The 17877-nt window shown below is 40.3% G+C and overlaps 1 protein-coding gene across 4 annotated transcripts in view; it reads left to right on the top strand.

Moving 5' to 3' along the window:
• CABCOCO1 (ciliary associated calcium binding coiled-coil 1) overlaps positions 1-17877 on the top strand; it is a 198734-nt gene that overhangs the window by 136257 nt on the left and 44600 nt on the right. For 2 of the 4 annotated variants that reach the window (XM_069019098.1, XM_069019096.1), the window contains exon 1: positions 11429-11452. The exons of the other annotated variants lie outside the window; for them this stretch is intronic. In XM_069019098.1, the coding sequence (XP_068875199.1) occupies positions 11435-11452 (18 nt within the window). In that variant the 5' untranslated portion in view covers positions 11429-11434. Of the gene's footprint in view, positions 1-11428; positions 11453-17877 lie in introns of those variants that run through there. 4 annotated transcript variants of the gene reach the window in all.

Raw genomic sequence — 17877 nt, 5'->3', positions numbered from 1 at the left:
CAAATATATATATGCAATGCTAAAAGTATAATTCTTATTGTAGGGAAAAAAGCTTTACAGCTTTACTTTTAGTTTATAAATATTAATGAAATAATTTTTAGTAGAGCCTTGTGAACTTAGAAGATATCTAGAAAGTGTATGCAATTATTACATAATGTAATCAAGAGTTTGAAGGAAGTGGAGATGAATCCTGAAAGAAAATTTAAATTTGCTTGGAAGGTTCAGATACACACCTTCAGTGATTTTTTAAAACATTATAAGTTACATTAATGCCTTGATGCTATTGAAAATGTTGGTTCCTAGCTTTATATTGAAATAATTTTTAAAAACTGTTAGTGGTTTAACCAAAACCACAAAAATTAGTGAGAAGTGAAGAGCTGGAAATGAAAGTTCTTATTTTCATTTTTAAGATTATTCTGCCATAACTAAGCTATGTGCATTGGACTGACTTTGCTCCAGCTTTCTTTACTCCAAAAATATACAAATGTGATGTGCTAGTAGGTCCAGCTCTGAATAGTCAGTGAAATTGCTCTATAGGATCTGTGGATCATGATGAGATACCAGGCACAGACATCACCGGACCTTATGCATCCAAGTTAGCTGAAAAGCCAGCTGCAGCAGCAAGCTCATGTCTCCTGCCCCTGCTGTGAATGTTTGGGGATAGAGGCTACAGTAGCACCTAGATAAAAACAACATTTAACTATAGAGAAACCGCAGTAGTGTGGAAGAGTTGTCAGTGGCTGTGGCTGCAGATCTGCAGCAGGAAGTGGAATAGGACAGGTGTCCTACAAAAGCCCAATTTCTTCTTACAATGTTTTATTATAAGGAAGTCAGGATAATATAGAGTATGCAAATAATCCTGGCATTGGAATACCATGCTATTCCTTTAGCATACAACTGCTCTTCTAGGGAATGAGTTGGGTGCAACAACATGGATTCTGCTGCACCAAGGTGAGACAGGTTTACTGATGAGAAGCAACTGGAGGAATCCTGATGAGTAAGTACATCTATCTGTATTGCATAGGCAGTGAAGGCAAGGGTTAATAACAATCCCAACAGTTCCCACCAGACTTAAAGTTATTCCAGGGTGAGTAGCAGCTACTGCTTCTTGCATTCCATCTCTTCTTTATTGGCAGACAGAGAATATGGGAAATATTGTGACTGAAAGAAATAAACCCAGGTGTAGCAAACGGGCCGTGTGGCAGCTTGTTTGAGAGGTCAGGTCTGTGAGCTGGTGGAAGGGGTCACATCTTGTCTGGTGGCATCAGCTGGCGCGGGGCCGCAGTCCTGTGAGCGATCCACGAGGGTTACATTGACAGAAGCGATGCCAGGAGGGCTCACGCCGCTTTGGGCTGGGAGGCTGAAGGGGATGTGAGTCAGCCCCGAGGCAGCCGCCCTCCAAACGGCCAGAGCTGCTTCAGCACGTGTTGCTGCCAAAGCCCTGCAGGGCTACTGGTTACTGCTGGGGAGGGGATGCTGGAGGAGCTCTGACACCTGGCTCCCTGGCACCCTGCTGGTGCCACAGCTCTTCTTGGCTCTCTCAAACTGTGCTTCAACCCATTTAAATCCTTTGTGTCTTATGGTGGTACAGGCACTGTGAAGTGAGGGATGCTCAGGGGAATGTCTGAGTCTCGCCCAGCTGGGCCAGCAGACTGAGATGTGGGGCATCAACTTCTTCCTAGGAGTGGAAGCATTGCCCTACTGAAATTACAAAAAGCTTGGTGGTCCTACAGTGTGTTTACATACATTTGAAATAGAGTGAATCAAATGGACGTAAAAGATAAAGAGAACAAATGTGGACTTCATAAAGATTTATAAAATGTCAAAACTCAGGAGAAAAATTTGCAGTAATGATCTAGCAGATGAAAATAAGTTACTTTGCATTACTAATGGACAGTTTGTATTACAAAGCCACTGTCCCATATTGCACAGTATGCACACATTATAGAACGTCCTCCCTATCTCAAGTAGATAAATAACATTAGCACAAAGCCAAGAAGATTTATAACATGCATGAATCTCTCTCCATTACTCTTTTCCAACTAAGTTTCTGTAACTCTTACTATTGCATACGAATTACTTCACTGGCCAAGCTAATTCCCGGAGTAACTCCCTTGGCTCCAGTGGAAGTACTCCAAAGATGATTTTGAGGTATACACTAAAATAGGCCATACAGGGAGTAGATGGATGTTATAAAACAAAGTACTCATGCTCATTGGCAAAGGCATCATCCCATCAACCCTAGAGCAAGTGGATTGTTCCCAGCCTCTGTTACAGATCTCTAGTACAGACCAGTAATTTCCTTCTTTTCTTTTTCTATTGCTTGTATTCTAAAGCAATTAGCTCCTTGGAAACTATTTTTCCTTTCATCTGGAGATAGATGCTACTTCTGCTTACATTTTTATAGTTACTATCTAATACGACTTTGGTTGTTCTGGCAGAAATGTACTGTTGTACTTAGACTGCCTGTCACCTTCCAACTAAAGATCTCAAAGCACATGGCCCATCTCATGCCTCCCAACACTCAGGAGGTAAATAGGTAATTTTATAGATACTTAATAGACAAAAGGAGTTCAAATTCTGTCTTGTCTGGAAAATTCTAATGGGTTTAGAGTGCTTGCCTTTTGGGAATGGTCCTTGCACATTCACATCCCAGCTGTTCTTTCTGGTGGAAACCTGAACGTTGCTTGGTGGACTGTGCATCTAAATGGACTTTCTGTTGTGGGTGGAGGTTACATCAGTGCGCTGATGGTTCATGTATGGGCCTGGGTCTGCTGCAACAAGCTGTTACATTTCTTCCTAACATGTGTTTCACATCACTGCAGAATTAGCACATCATCACGCAAATGATCAATGTGGGGTTCAGTCCAGGAGGGAACCAAATTTAAAAGGAAACTGCAGTTCAGAATTTTAAAGGGAAGCTGCTGCTAAAAGGCTCATAGAAAAATCTTGGCACATATTGAGCTAAGAAAAATGTCTTCAGAGTTTTAAAATTTCAGATCAAAATTTTCCAGAGTTCTCAGCAGCATTAATCAAGATTTAAAAAAAAACCAAAGTTGTGTTAATTATGCACGTGTAACAGTCTGGGAAATGTGGAAAATCTTATAAGGAAGGAGTTTGATGTTGAATTTAATATTTAATTTTATTGACAAGCCCCCCTCCCCCCCAAATTAACAGAAAGCTAAATTGTGTCTGAACTTCTGAAATACAGACTGACACTAAGTATGAACATTTTCAGTCTTAAAGGAATAAAACTGAGAAAATGGCAAGCAATCAGAAACAAAAGTTACATTACATGCCTAACTATTGTATCTATAGTGGCCACTACTCCTGCCATTATAATACACAAGAGAATTTGAAAGCATTTAGATTTGCCTTTTCAGCTGACAATCTGCCGCAGGTGCTGTGCTATTATAAATAACTATTCAGCTGTTATGTGTTATTGTCTAAATCACCATTTTGAACCTGAAGTATAAGCTGTACAACCCATAGATCAAATCTAAGAAATTGGCTCTTGTTTGCAATGCAGTTATTTTAAAGGAAGAAAATACCCAGTAAATCAAACTCACAAAGAATTTTAATTATGCTACTTGTTCCTAGGAGCAGTATTACAGTTTTACATTCCAACACTGTGTGCATGGGAAATGTAATACACAACACCTGTTAACAATACATACTCTGATGAATGCTTGGCTAAAAATTGGTTTCTGATTTTTTTTTTAATTATATAGGGTGGAGAGAAAGAAGATTGAATCCATTTTTTTCTGTAAGCAGACAAATTGTATCTGTTTAGTATAATGATTTATATTTGACCATCAGATGAAATCATACAGGAAATTTTCTTGGTCTAATACAGAAATAATTATGATTGCTCTATCATTATTACATGAGTGATAATAGGATTTATGCATAGCAGCAAAAAGTGTAGGTAGCACTGGAAAAATTGTTTCCATTATAATCCCTTACTTGCAGGCTCTGATTTTAATTCTCATTTGGCATCAAAAATTGACATAGTTGAGTTCAACTTTAAAAATGCTTTATTTGGATTGCATTCAATTTCTCTATATTTTCAACAAAACTTTTCACTGTGGCTGTGAGAAAAATATTTCTCTGGTATGTGTATAAAACATCCAGTTACAGTTTGTACTTTGAAATGCAGCAGAGGCAGTGAAAATTTAAATAGTCATTTATCAATAGTAATGCCTGGCTTGGGTAACATGCAAAAGGTAGTTACCAAGAAGGAATGTGTGATCCATGTGCTAGTGTAAAAGCAAGAGGTAGAAGAAAAATTACATTGTGTTTGATAAACCCAGGAAATAAAACTTTGAGTCACTTTTGTGTAGGAAAGCCTATAATCATCTTTTGAAGCTTCATCTGGTTTTGGAGCTTGATCTTCTTTTCATCAAAGGGAGTTTCAAAATTTACATCAGAGGAAATAAAGAGGCAGAAATCAGAGTTGAAAGAGCATCCCTGACCCTCCATTTTGGGGACTTTCCATTTTTACTGCAGTCGAGTTCTAATTGCTAGTTTTATAAGTAAGTAATGTCTCAGTCCTCCCACCCTCGAGCTGGCTGAACTCCTGTGGCTTTGCCTGTGAATTGCTGAGCTGCTGCCCTGCTCAGGTGGCTGCAGTGCTGAGTTGGGGGAGCCCTGGCGAGGGACGGCATTGCTGGTTCTGAGCACACTGAAAGGTTGAGGAGAACAACTGGAAACATGACCCGTGCAGCCTAACAAAGCCGTGTGCTTCTGAACACAAATGCTTTCACTGCAGGGTTCCCAGGGAACAAAGGGAGTCCTGGCCTTTACAAAGTACACAAATGGTAGAAATACTTGTATACAAAGTCTGACTCACAGCTCATGTAAAGAATATGACAAACTTCTTAGTCTAATTCATTAACTCTAAATAATGTCCTTTCAAATGCCATCCCCAGAAGCAGTTTCTATTGGAGCTATTTTTTATCCTTTTGCCACAGATTGTTTTAGAAGAATTATGGGAAATGACAGCAGTAGAACTAAAGTTCGATTTTTCACAGATGAAGCTACAAAATGCATGGAGTAATGTAATCCAGTCAGACAAGTGAGTAAATTATATCTTGGTTGCAACAACGCACCACTTGCTGAATATCAATAAGGATATGTTTCCTTCTTTAGAGTGAAAATAATATTTGCTGTTAATGTAAATGGTTCTGAATGTCCCTGGCAGTATAGGCACAGATGCCAAACAGCATTAAAATTGGGCAGAATCTCATATGTTTTGTTTGCGAGGAAGAGGAAGATCATGTTCACAGATGTTAAAACAAGGGGGATGATTCCTTTTACACTGCTGTACCATAATGAAACTCCATTAACTTCTATCATCTTCTTTCAAATTTCAAGTAAATGAGAAAAGCATAAGCTCCAGTTCAAGGAACACTGTCAAACAGTGCGCTGAGGTTTTTCATTCTCCTTCTAAATTTCCTAGGATAAGTATGTGGGTAACTCTGCTCCCTGTGGACCAAAATATACCCCTGTTCTCCATAACCCAACAGTTACAAGTGTCAGCAGAGGAGAGTGTATGTGAGCTGTGTCCCATCTTTCTCTTCCTTTGAATTTTGGGTTCTAAGATACTGAGGAACTCGAGAATTGGTTAGACTAATCAGACTTCCACTCTACAACAGGCTAATTCTGCCTCAGCTGAATCAATACATTACTTTAATAAATACCTTATGGAAGCATTTGACCCCTGTTCTAGGAGAAACACATGAATGTTCCATATGACATCACATGCAGAGCTCGTATGCAGTTAAAGTGATATTCTTAGCACAAATACATGTGCTGGCCTTGGGTCCTCTGCTCAATGAGTTTTATTTTTACTAGAAGTAATATACTTAAGCTCTCTAGAGCTCTGCAAATTCATTTTTTACATGCAACTACATAATCTTTTTGGAGTGAATATGGACATTAACTCCTCCTTGCAGCTCTCTATAAACATATGCTTGCACAGCAGATATTTCAAATTCAGAATCCAGGAAGGAAAGTGCTCCCAGGACTGATTACTGAGTTATATACCCTTTTATTTTAATGTACTTTGCCAAGATGAGTCCATAATCTCAAATGAGTCAGGGAAGAAGAGGGGAAGGGCAATAACAAACAGCTTCATCGTAATTTTAACCCTACTGCCTAGTGATCACAGAATAACCTTTATGCTTACACATTTAAGGAGACTACACGGACACATTCTTCCTGAGTGTGCTCATCCATTCCCTGGGATTTGTACTCTGTAATTCCAAGTACACAAGGAGAAGACACGTGACATCTAACCCAATTCATTACTTGGTTCTGGTGGCAGGGATGCTTCGGATGTATTGCTAGACTGCAGAGTGGCAAATTTCACTCTCTTGGATAGATCTCACTCTGTAAAATGGAGATACATTTGCCAGACTGACTGTCCAGGTGTTCCTGCCATAGCTGGGATTCTGCTCCAAGACACCACTTATGTTATGTCCCAGTAATTTAGGCTTACCAGTCATTATTAAATAACTAAAGAGATATTGAGACACCTTGGAAGCTGTGTAGTCCAACAAGCAAACGATTCACAAATGAACAATGAATACAGTCAGCTCTAGTATACAAGACAACTTTTGTCTTGAATACCTATAGTCTCTCTATTGAAAATCCCCCTGTAATTTCAGCTGGATGTATTTTTTCACTTGCTGCCCTAAATTGTTATATGTTATTCTAAAAGCTAGTTAATATCATATGGAGAAGGTGGCAAAAAATCAATAGAGCTTCACAAGAAAGGCATGAAAGGAGTAGAATATGAAATCTCTGAAAGAAATGATGTTCCCATTTGGGAGCAAAAGGGCAAGGACAATGGAAGCAGTGATTTTTTTTTTTTTTTTTTTGTAGGCTTTGCTCTGTTACTAAGATGTAATACTTCACACAGTTGTGTCTTTCTATCTTCTTTGGCCTGCCAACAGAATGAAGCAGTAGTTCAAACTGAAAAGTCAAGTTTTGTCTATCAAAATGAAATTTCAAGAGAGTTTGCCTGGAAGATTAACGTCTCATCTTTTTCATGGAGTGAAATATACTCCAGTTCATGTAAACTTGCCAAGATTAACAGTATAAATTATATCCTTAGAAAAGATACAGAGTAGGTGGGAATCAGAACTCAAGTGGCAGTCTGAAGAGAGAATATATGCATATATATTACATAGAACCAATACTTACATATATGTTTAATATATAGCATATTTTATCTAGAATATGAATATATGTAATACTGTATTTGATAGATTATCTCTGTTTGCTATTATAACTTGTTTAATTATTCTTTCTGATGATTTTTCTCACGGCATTAATTGGCACATTCTGTACTGCAGTGTGTCCTCCTGAAGAATGCAGTGCTCTGTCAGTGAAACAATGCTCCCAACAAACCCAAACCCCTACACTATGCTTATGTTAAATTATTTGTCCATTGTCACCAGTGCACTCATGGCTGTATAAGACTTAGGGGGCTTAGAGTCATTCAGTGGTCAGTGCTCTTCTTTTTATCTCTTGTCCTGAATTTGGGACTTCTGAGTGGATTGTCTTGGTTTGAATAACTACTGTGAGGAGTCCTTGAGTTCTACAGAGATTTTGGGTTTTGTTTTAGCAATTGGTGACCTTGAGGTTAGTTAGTTTGAAACAGCTGTGCTCTAAATTATCCATATTGCTTTATCTTTTGCATCAGGTCTCATAGTTTAGGGTTTTTTACTAAAAGGTACTTAGAGGGGAGAAAAACCTAAGCTTTCTTAGTTCATACTGATGGTGTACTGCAATGTTATATGCACATTTACATTATTCCTACAATTTAATTCATAGTAAGGAGCTGTCTTGAACTACCAGGTTAAATACATTCCTATTTCTGCTTGAAGTTCTTGGTGGCAAGAAAAAGTACAGGTCCCCTGGAGATGGGCTACATGTTCTTTTAAGTCTTTTATATCTAATTTTTAGGATTTCTATGAACCTTGATTCAATTTCTTGGCAATAGATATAGCAGTCTTCTGGCTATGATCAAGAAGAGAATCAATCTAAAATTTGCTTTTATCCTCCATTGAGCCACTTCTCTTTATGGTGAGAGGATAATGGAATCATTGATAGAATACACGTTTTACTACTTTCATTTCTCTGTATGCATATTGTTTTGAATAATTGAAAAGTTATGATTTGCTACATTTAACTTGTACTTTCTTATTGCTGGGCCGAGTACTAACATTACAAGTCTTTCAAAATCACTGTCATATCACTTGGAAATTTTACCTACCTATTAATTAAACAGACAGGGAGAGATACTGAGCTAGATTGTGTTGACAAACAATGAGCAAAAAAGAAGCAGTATCTCTCCCTAAATAACTCAGAACTCTATCTATCCTGCTGCTGATACACCAAAGCAGTTATCCTCTTGTACCTGTATCTCATTTTAATTGGATACTGCCTTAGAAATGGCAGAATTATCTTTTTGTTTTAAAAACAAGTTTCCCTGACAACCTGGGATTTATGTTTTTCTTTTCCTAGTACATAATCATGCCCAGAATTTTTTTCTGAAGGTGTATAGCTATATATGTAAAACAGAAAAACATTACCTTAGAGGGAATGCTGTTCCCTGGATAGAGCATCTGTGAAGAATGTTCTAAAGGAGCCAGGAGGGGATGATTAATTACTATGTTAATGCCCTTATGTACAGTAACACAGGGCTCTTTAGTAAGAGCCATGTAACACTAATGTCCTGTTGCTTTCACAAATTACCCATTTGTTACTAGGAGGGTCAAACCCAAATACTGTGTGCAAGTCCTCCACTTGCCCGTGGTTTTTTCTCAATTCTTGTCCCACAGGGCATGAGTATAAGAAATTTGTTGTCATGAGGGCTGGCAGCCAGGGGAGCTATATGTCCATCTGATGCTGATGTAACAAGCAAAGCTCCTCTAGGAATTTCCATCTGCTTTTCATCCTGAATTTGCCTGCATCTAATTACTGTGCTTGCTGATGCTTAACTAAAAGTGAATGGAAACATATTTGCGATTGAACATTTTCATAGGATCTCTGTCAGTAGGAGGATGTTTCTGTGGGCCTGGAGTTTACAAAACCTTTGCTTTGTAAAAGGCAACTTCTGAAAATTCATTCCTTTTCTTAAATTAATACATTTCATTTATTCCTGAAGTGCCAGGATCTCTGCAACGCGTAACCAAATCACACTGAATCACCTTGGTTATTAAAACTTTGGAGGACACAGTGGAATATTTTGGAGAACTTGCAGCTTCTGGTTGTGTTCCAATTGCAGGTAGCCTGCACCATCAAAGCTTTGCTTGCAGCTGTGACCTTTATTCCCCTTTTAACATGGACTTGTGTGATGCAGGTGAACCTGCTCCCTGCCCAAAAGATATGGTATCATGATGAAGAGGAAAGCATTTCTACAAAGACAACTGTGTAGTTCATTGTGCAGGGAGCAGTGTGGAATTGCTGCATTTGTGATGCTTCAGTGCATAATTAGCAAAATGAAAATCTGAGAACTTGAAGAAAATTGAGGGGAATAACCAGCTCTTTGCCCAGCCCCTGCCAGTGCTGAGTGTAAGCGAGCTGTGTGGTGGTTATCTTGTACAGCCTGGAGGTGGTCCAGGCACCATGAGCTGAAGAGCTTTCAATCAAAGAGAGAAGATAAAGATTAAGTGTTCCTTCCAAGATCCTCGTGCGCTGAATGTTACCAGCCTTGGCAAAACATCTCCCAGCCTGAACTCTGGTTGCTTCTCAAACAAACAGAAGAGCACTTACCGTGTAAAGCCAGATTTTCAAATATGCCCTGTTTGAATTACATATGCCAGAACAGACACTTTCAGGAAACCATTGCATCTAACACACCTACTCTAGTGGAGAAAGAGCTCTGCTGTTCTCCTCTAACCTGGACTCTGTGACCATTAGGAATGATAGAAAATCTACCATGGTTACCTGTAGTCAGAAAGGACTAGGTCAGCATTTTAAGTTCAGTATTTCTGTGTTGCACTTACAAGTTTTGCATTTGAAGGAAATCAAAAAGCCACCTTAAATATTCACATACACACAAATGTGGTTTTGTAAACATGAAGGATCCACATGAAATTAGATGGCATGGCTTGATGATGGCATGGCTATTGAATCTTTCTTTTTTTTTTTTTTTTTTTTTAATTTCTAAGCCTTCTGACACCAACTCTCTAAAAATCTAAATTGAAAAGTAGGAAGTTTAGGAGCTCACTACTGGAAATGTGGTTTGAGCTTCAATCAGTGCTCAGCTTCAATCACCTACTCAGTTCAGGTTTTGTGTAAGAGAGAATTCAGTCCTTTAATATTGAGCAGGAGAAACAGAATTAGATCTTTCTAAAGGCTTTGAGCCACCAAGTCTTTTACATTGAAAATGTTCATGGAAATCAATGGGCATTTTCGGTTCCAGAGGAATGCAGGGTTAAGTCTAGCATCTATCTCTTACCAACTAGATAACATAATAATGAATGTACACAATGTTATATTGCATCCAAATATCACACTTTAATCCCCAGTTTTAACACCTTACTACGTGCAGTGCTTGCAGCTCTGAATAATGTTATTTGGTTAGATTTATATACACAGTAAAAGGGGCAGTAACACAGCTGTATGACTCTCAGCCACAAAGCACAGCACAAATTGTAGGAATTCACAGTGTGGGCTCTATTTCTTTAAAATTCACAGTGCGGGCTCTATTTCTTTAAAATACTATGAATAATTCTACAAAACACTGCAGGATCCAGCTCTCTGAACCTCAAACAGATTTCTGACTCCTTTTGGAAGCGCGATTGGTCTACATGTGTCAGTGAGGGTCAGGGTGTTTGAGCAGGAACAGGAGCTACAGACGTGGTGAATCTCACACTATAAATCACAATCTTAGTGGATAATGGGCATGTTCTTGTCTCTCGTGACCCAGCTAGGACACAGGTACTTAGTGGTTTGCACATTTTAAGAAACTGATGATGACAACGTTCTGAAGGTGGCAAACTGCTCCAAAGCAGTGGCAGAGCTCGAAGCAGCTGCAGAAATCCCGGGAGGCCCTTGCTTTATGTGGGGCAGTGCAAAGAAGCTGTTTTGTCACACCAGCTCCCTCAGCACATCCATAAACTTTGCAAAGTAAGTTAGCTCTTTCTTTGTTCTCACTACTGTTCACCTACCAAATGCTTGCATTTTATTTGATCTTGCAGGTAACTGCTATTACTCTGAATTACTGCTGCTACATGCAATACAAAGCTGGAAGAGAAAATGTTTCAACGTCGTTTTAGTTCATTACTGTTCCAAGTTTATTAAAGAAAAGGAGCAGGAGCTGGCTGGGCGGAGTCGCGGTGCCAGCGCGGCCGTCAGGGGCGGGGCCGGGCTCTGAGGGGAGCGGGGGCGGGGCCAGCCGTGCGGGGGGCCGGCGGCCATGGCGGAGCGCGGGCAGGTACCGCTGGGCGGGGAGCGGTGCGCTCCCGCTGGGATTGGGGTGTTTTGTGTTAAATTGTCTGTGCTGAGCCGCAGCCGAGGGCCACAAGGATGGTGAGGGGTCTGGAGCATCTCGTTTGTGACGAGAGACTGCGACAGCTGGGCCTGTTCAGTCTGGAGGAGATTGAGAGGGGACAAGGCCATAAACCAAAACAGTGTAGTTATTCTACACTGATTGCATTGGTAATAAATGTCTCAGAGGTCAGGAGGGTGGTGCCAGACTCTTCAGTAGTGCCCGGTGACAGGACGAGGACAAGGGCCATAAACCAAAACAGAGGAATTTCCATCTCAACATGAGGAAGAACTTCATGTTGACGGTGGCAGAGCATTGGAACGGGCTGCCCAAGGAGGCTGTGGAGTCTCCATCTCTGGAGACATTCCAAACCCACCTGGACGTGTTCCTTTGTCACCTGCTCTGGGTGACCCTGCCTCGGCAGGGGGTTGGATTGTATTACCTCCAGAGGTCCCTGCCAACCCTACCCATTCTGTGACTGTGTAGAAAAGGGCGTGGTGTTAAAAATGCAGTGTGTGTGTGTAAATATACATATATAAAAATACGCCTATGTCACTTGTCCCCCAGGCAGTTTAATGGAGAGACACTGCCTGTCCCGGCAAGGCAGTTCCTCCAGCAGACACTGCGGGGCCTGGGCTGGCACAGCCCAGCCGGGTCTGTCCCTCACCCCACCTCACCTCACCCTGGGCAGCTGCTCCTGAGCGCCTCGTCCGCGTCTGACCTCCCACCGCCTTGCCAGGCTTCCCTCGGTTATGGGCTCTCCTTCAGAAGTGTATGGTTATTTCTTGGTGCGTTGGGTTTGTGTGGTAAGGCTTTGGTAGTAGGGAGCTACAGGAGTGGTTTCTGTGAGAAGCTGCTGGAAGCTTTTCCCATGTCCACTAGAGCCAATGCCAGCCAGCTCCAGGAACAGACCCACAACCAGCCAAGGCTGGCCTCACCAGTGAGGCTGGCCTCACCAGTGACAGAGGGAGGATCCCTGCGATAACAGATTTAGGAAGGGGAAGGAGGAAACCATGCAACAGCAGATGGAAGAGGGGGGTGAGAATATGGGAGAGTGACAGTCCTGCAAATGCCAAGGCCAGCAGAGGAGGAGAGGCAGGAGATGCACCAGGTGCCAGAGCAGATTGCTCTGCAGGCCCTGGTGAAGCAGCTGTGCCCCTGGGGCCCATGGAGGTCATGATGGAGCAGACACCTATGTTGGAACCATTCATGGAAGACTATCCCTCATGGAAAGGTTCCTGTGCTGGGGCAGGGTTAGAGTGTGAGGAGTCTTCCCCAGGAGGCAGCAGGGTCAGAGACAACATGCAATGAACTGACTGCAAGCACTCTACCCCATTCCCCTGTGCTCCTGGGGGAAGGAGGTAGAGAAAATTGGGAGTGAAGTTGAACCTGGGAAGAGAGGAGGAGTGGGGGAAAGGTGCTTTGAGATGTAGGTTTTATTTCTCGTTATTCTACACTGATTGCATTGGTAATAAATTATTTTTCTGCCCAAGCTGAGACTATTTTGGTCATGACAGTAATTCCTGTCTTCATCTCTCCCCACAAGCCTTTTGTTATATTTCTTATCCCCTGTTCAGCTGAGGAGGGGGCTGACAGAGAGGCCATGGTCGGCTCCTGGCACCCAGCCTGGGTCAAACCAACACAGCTGGCTTATTTGTGGTCGTAGGAATCTCCTAATTTTGAATTGTTGAGGGAAAGGCTTTTGGTTGCCTTTCAAAGACCACTGAGGGAGTGGAAGCAAGCTGACACTTTCCTTCCAGCAATATCACAGTTGTATTTCTCACCTTTCATTGTTTTAGGTAGCTGAAGTGTGCTGGAGGATTTTACAAACCCACAGTGTTTGCATTAATATGTGCTTTATTTGCTTGTCTTCAGCCTCCTCCCTGTTTTTTTCCTCTTTCCTTTTTTGACTTGGTTGACAGAGGTGTGGTTTCTGACAGGCAACTCGTCTCATGCTGCATGTCAAGAGATACAAGAATAAAATTTATTCCTCCCAAGAACGTATGAGGTGTTGCATCAACTCTGAATTTTTCCCTCAAGCCTGTCTATGTAGCTGTAGCTACTACCAGATAATTTTCTTCTGGTTGAGCTGCTTTGTTGTCTCTGCTGGCCAAGAAGTTGCTGTGACTGTTGTGGGAGTGATTAAGTGCCTTCAGCCAGTGTCATGGTTGCATCTTTGTCAGTACAAAAGCTTAACAATTAGGTTTCCTTAAATAAATAAACCCTCTTCCATGTGAAATGTGTTATTAAGTATTCTAAATGCTTTATGAAAAATATATGCATCTCTCACAGTGCACTCTGTTAGTGCTCTGTAAATATTTTGGCAGTTGGAGCAGCGTAACACTGGGGTAATGCAGTCAGATCACAGTAAAAGGATACAGGGTGTGCTCTATGGGAAACGACAGGCTGTCAAAAATATATTGTACATCTGTTTGAAATGTACCACTGAAATTTTTGTAGTTTTTACTTCATGGCTTTATAAAAAGAATCTTTAGAGGAATTCAGTGAACAATTTTTTTTTCTCGTGTTTTCTGTTCCTTATGTATTGAAGTTTGTTCCACACGCAGTAGCTTACCTTTGTGATATTTCTGTCTATCCTTTATGATTTATTTTTATTGGGAACCCTGTGAAACTGTGTGTCTTTATAAATTACATTATATAGTCTGTAGTTTTGGCTGAAGATAGCTTGGCATGGTCTATATGTAAGGTGTAGGAAACACTATTCTGGCACTATTTTTTTATATAATTTCTTACCTTTTAAGACAATTCCTTTTGATTCAAATTGAATATTTTTATAATTGTTCTGACTTGTAATGACTTTTGGCAGAAGGTATATTAGAAAATCTGAATCCTGATCTTAGCAAGTCTTGCTGCTGCTTTATTTTTAACCACATTTTTTCCTATAAGTGGTCTGCAGCTGTGAAAACATCAGTAAAATTTATTGTCATCATACATTTGGTCAACCATAAATCTTAATGTTTGGACTGTGTGAAATTTTTGCAACATATTTTGTTATTAAAAGGACACTATCATTTTTATAATGGCCCTTGAAAGCTTTCTTTGCCCATAGGTTTTGTCTTTTGCATTTAACGCATCTGCAGATTTCCCTTTTGAAGGTAGCTGAAATTAGTGCTGCTATTTTTATTTCCTCATTTGTTTGATGACAAAAGAAATGTTTATGACTAAAAACAGCAACTATTGATCTTAACTTCCCATTGTGGGAGTGGACAAGTGGGGCCTTTTAAAAACAAACAGGAACAGTGAATGTGTTTCTGTTTCTGCCTTAACTATTTATGTAGAAAGCTTCAGGATTTTCTGCTGCTGCTGAAGTATCTGACAGCTTGATAACAAAATGTGTATAATAATACAAATAACAGCCTGTGTTGCTGGTGTAATTTGGTTGGGTTTTTTTCATTCCCATTTTGATTAAAGTTGTAACTGATATACAACACTCTTCTAGGGTACATCTGCACTGCTGTCAGCCCAGCCAGAGTAGCTGAGCTTGCTTTACATGAGCTACTGGAAAGTTGAGTCCAGTCTGATTTCCTTGGTAGGCTGAGGAGAGCAGGCTCTTAGGTTCCTTACACTTCAAGTATTTGCTATAATTGATTTGGTAAGCGTATATTTTTGGAAGCCATGATTTTGCAAAGTGTGGTGGTATATTGTCAAACAAATGCAAATACTATCTTCAACCTCTGCAGAGGGCTCATCTCAGAGGACAAGCTTATTTTTCTTCAGGAATGCTGGTGCTCATTTCCATTGCTGTGTTTCAAGGTTTGGCCACTCTGGAAAGGCCCTCACCAAAACTGCGGGTAGTGGGGCATTTTTCCTAGCCAGGGATGACCTAGTATGGGTTTGGGGTTTTGAGAGTTCTTCCCCACCCCTGTAAACACAGAGGTGTTTTGCATTTGCTGTTTAACTATATCACTCTGCTGCTGCTATTTCCTGTTTAATTTTTGAACATTGGCTGAGAGATTTAGAAAGATTTTACTCTTTTGTTTTAGAATGTTTGGTTTGGTATTTCGATTTGATGCTGTTAATAAGGGATGCCCACAGTACTTGGAATAATGTATTGAACAGCCAGAAACATATTATGCATTCAGAACAGCTAAAAATCCTTCAAAGGAAAATAAAACAGTAACAAATAATTCTCTAGTAGCAGCATGTATTTAAATAGGCTAAGTCTACTGCTGAGAATGTGTATTGGTAGGATTGGTTCAGGAGTTTTTTTTCCTGACACATGAAGATAGCATTACTAGAATTAACTCACCTTGGATTACCTCAGTCAGTCACTGCAGTTAACACTAAAATGAACAGTAAATTCTTTGACACCAGTGAACGCATGTAAAAATAATCTCCCGGTATTTTCAGTAGTGGTTAAAGACAGCAATCAAAGGACAAAAGTAATCAATCAAAATAATTGTAAGCTTTCAGTCAGGTGTGTTTGTGTAGGTTCAGCCCAAACAGAAACTGTCCATAAACACAGGATTGTTTCAATGATTTATGGACCTTCAAGACTTTTTTAAATTACAGAAACATTGCTAATTTAAAAAAAATATTTTTAAATCACGTGCTTTATCTCCTGTAGTTCCTCATCTGTCATTTGTAACATTTGTAACATAAGTATTTCTTCTTATCTGATACCTGTGCTTGTTAAAGTGGACAGTGGTTCCCCAACCCCATCCTTATCACAAACATTAACAAAAACAGTAATGCATTGGTGGGAATATTGCTGCTGGGAATGTGATGAAATGGTTCTTGGGAAGCCTTCACTTTGCCCTGTAGACTGTTGTGGTTTGATGTGCAGATTACAGAGCCTTATCTGCAACACTGAGTTACAGCAGCTGCCCATCTCTTCAGTTTAAACTGCAACTTGTAAAATATTAGCATTTTGCCTTACTAACAAGTATGCCCAGTAAGATGTTGACTGACTGACCACTAATACGTAATTTGTATAGTAGTGGTCACTATAAATACTTAAGTATCCTATGTATTGAACATCCTAAGAGAAAGTGAGGGAGGAGCATTAATTCAGTTTCCAAAACATCAATATCAGTTATTCTTTTAATTCAGCTTCCACAGCTTCTAGAAAATCTCATGTTCAACAGATTTCTGACACCACTTCAGGAAAGCGTTTATATTTTTTCTACTTATTAAAATAGGTCTTTCAATAATTGTATAATATTAGCATGTAGAGGTATTGTTTCTTCCCTGCAGCTTCAATTATAGCAGCATTACTGACTGTAGGATTATTTTTTTTTATGCTGTGTAAATTATTGCTAATAAAAGCAAACTAACGTCATGCTCTTAACTATGTGAAGGAAGCTTTCGTTTATGCCATTCCTGTTCTGATGAGACATTGTATCTGAGACTGCAGTTGGGAACAGTAATTTTTCTTATTAAAGTACGTGTGAGAGTATTCTAGTACTTAATTAGAGAGGGGAAGAATAGTCTGTCCACTGAGTGAATGTTTTTTGTTGCTCTCAGTCTTGTTTGGTCCCTCTTGACTGTGGTTCTTCAGCTAGTCCCAGATTTCAGTACATCTTGCAGTTCAGCAGCAGCAGGGGGAGTAGTGTAGCTTTATTTGGGGGCTCTCCTTCACCAGCGCTGGAGTGAGTTGGTGTCAGCCCAGAGCAGTGCTGGTCAGACTCAAAAATCAGTGTGTGTCAGGAATTCTGCTTCACTCTCCCCATGTGAGCTGGAAGCAGGATTCTGCAAGCTTTGCCTTGCTGCACTTCTCTAAACCCCAGGTCCTGCTGATGTACAAGTATACCTGCTACCAGCAAATTGTGATCAGGTGTTTGTGTGGTCAGGCCAGACAGACTCCCAGCAGGAGGCTGGAAGGCATTTTGGGACTGGTTCAGCTGCTTCATTAGAGCTAGGCCAGCACCCAGTGCCCAACAGGGCTTTGTCCAGTTTGATCTTGAAAGCCTGCACGGAGGAGATTCCTCTGCCTTTCTGGGTTATGTATTCTAATGCTTAAATATTTTCATAGTGAATTATTTTTTCTTATGCTGCCTCACTGTGGGTCCCTTTCAACTGGAGCACTCTGTCCCGTGACCATTGTCCTTTGTGCCCCTGCCTTCACCTCTCTGAAGGGGCTGCCTCATCTCACATTTTGTAATGTGCTTTGACACCTCACTTTGTCACCTACATATTCTACTTTGAACCAGTTTTAGGGGATTTTTTTCTACTGTTTTTTGCATTTCATAGATTTCTTACTGAAATCTCTTTTTTGTCAATGACCACACAACATAAAATACCATAAAATGTTCCTATTTTTTCTAAGACCATTGAATTGTTAGTTCAGGTTCAGTTTTTTATCCCCTAAAACATGTACATCCTTCCCAGGAGCAGTACTATCAGATCCT

Source organism: Aphelocoma coerulescens, chromosome 6, assembly GCF_041296385.1.
Source record: "Aphelocoma coerulescens isolate FSJ_1873_10779 chromosome 6, UR_Acoe_1.0, whole genome shotgun sequence".
Lineage (NCBI taxonomy): Eukaryota > Metazoa > Chordata > Aves > Passeriformes > Corvidae > Aphelocoma > Aphelocoma coerulescens.
The sequence above is the reverse complement of the archived record's forward strand: the minus strand, read 5'-3'. Positions and strand labels throughout refer to the sequence as shown.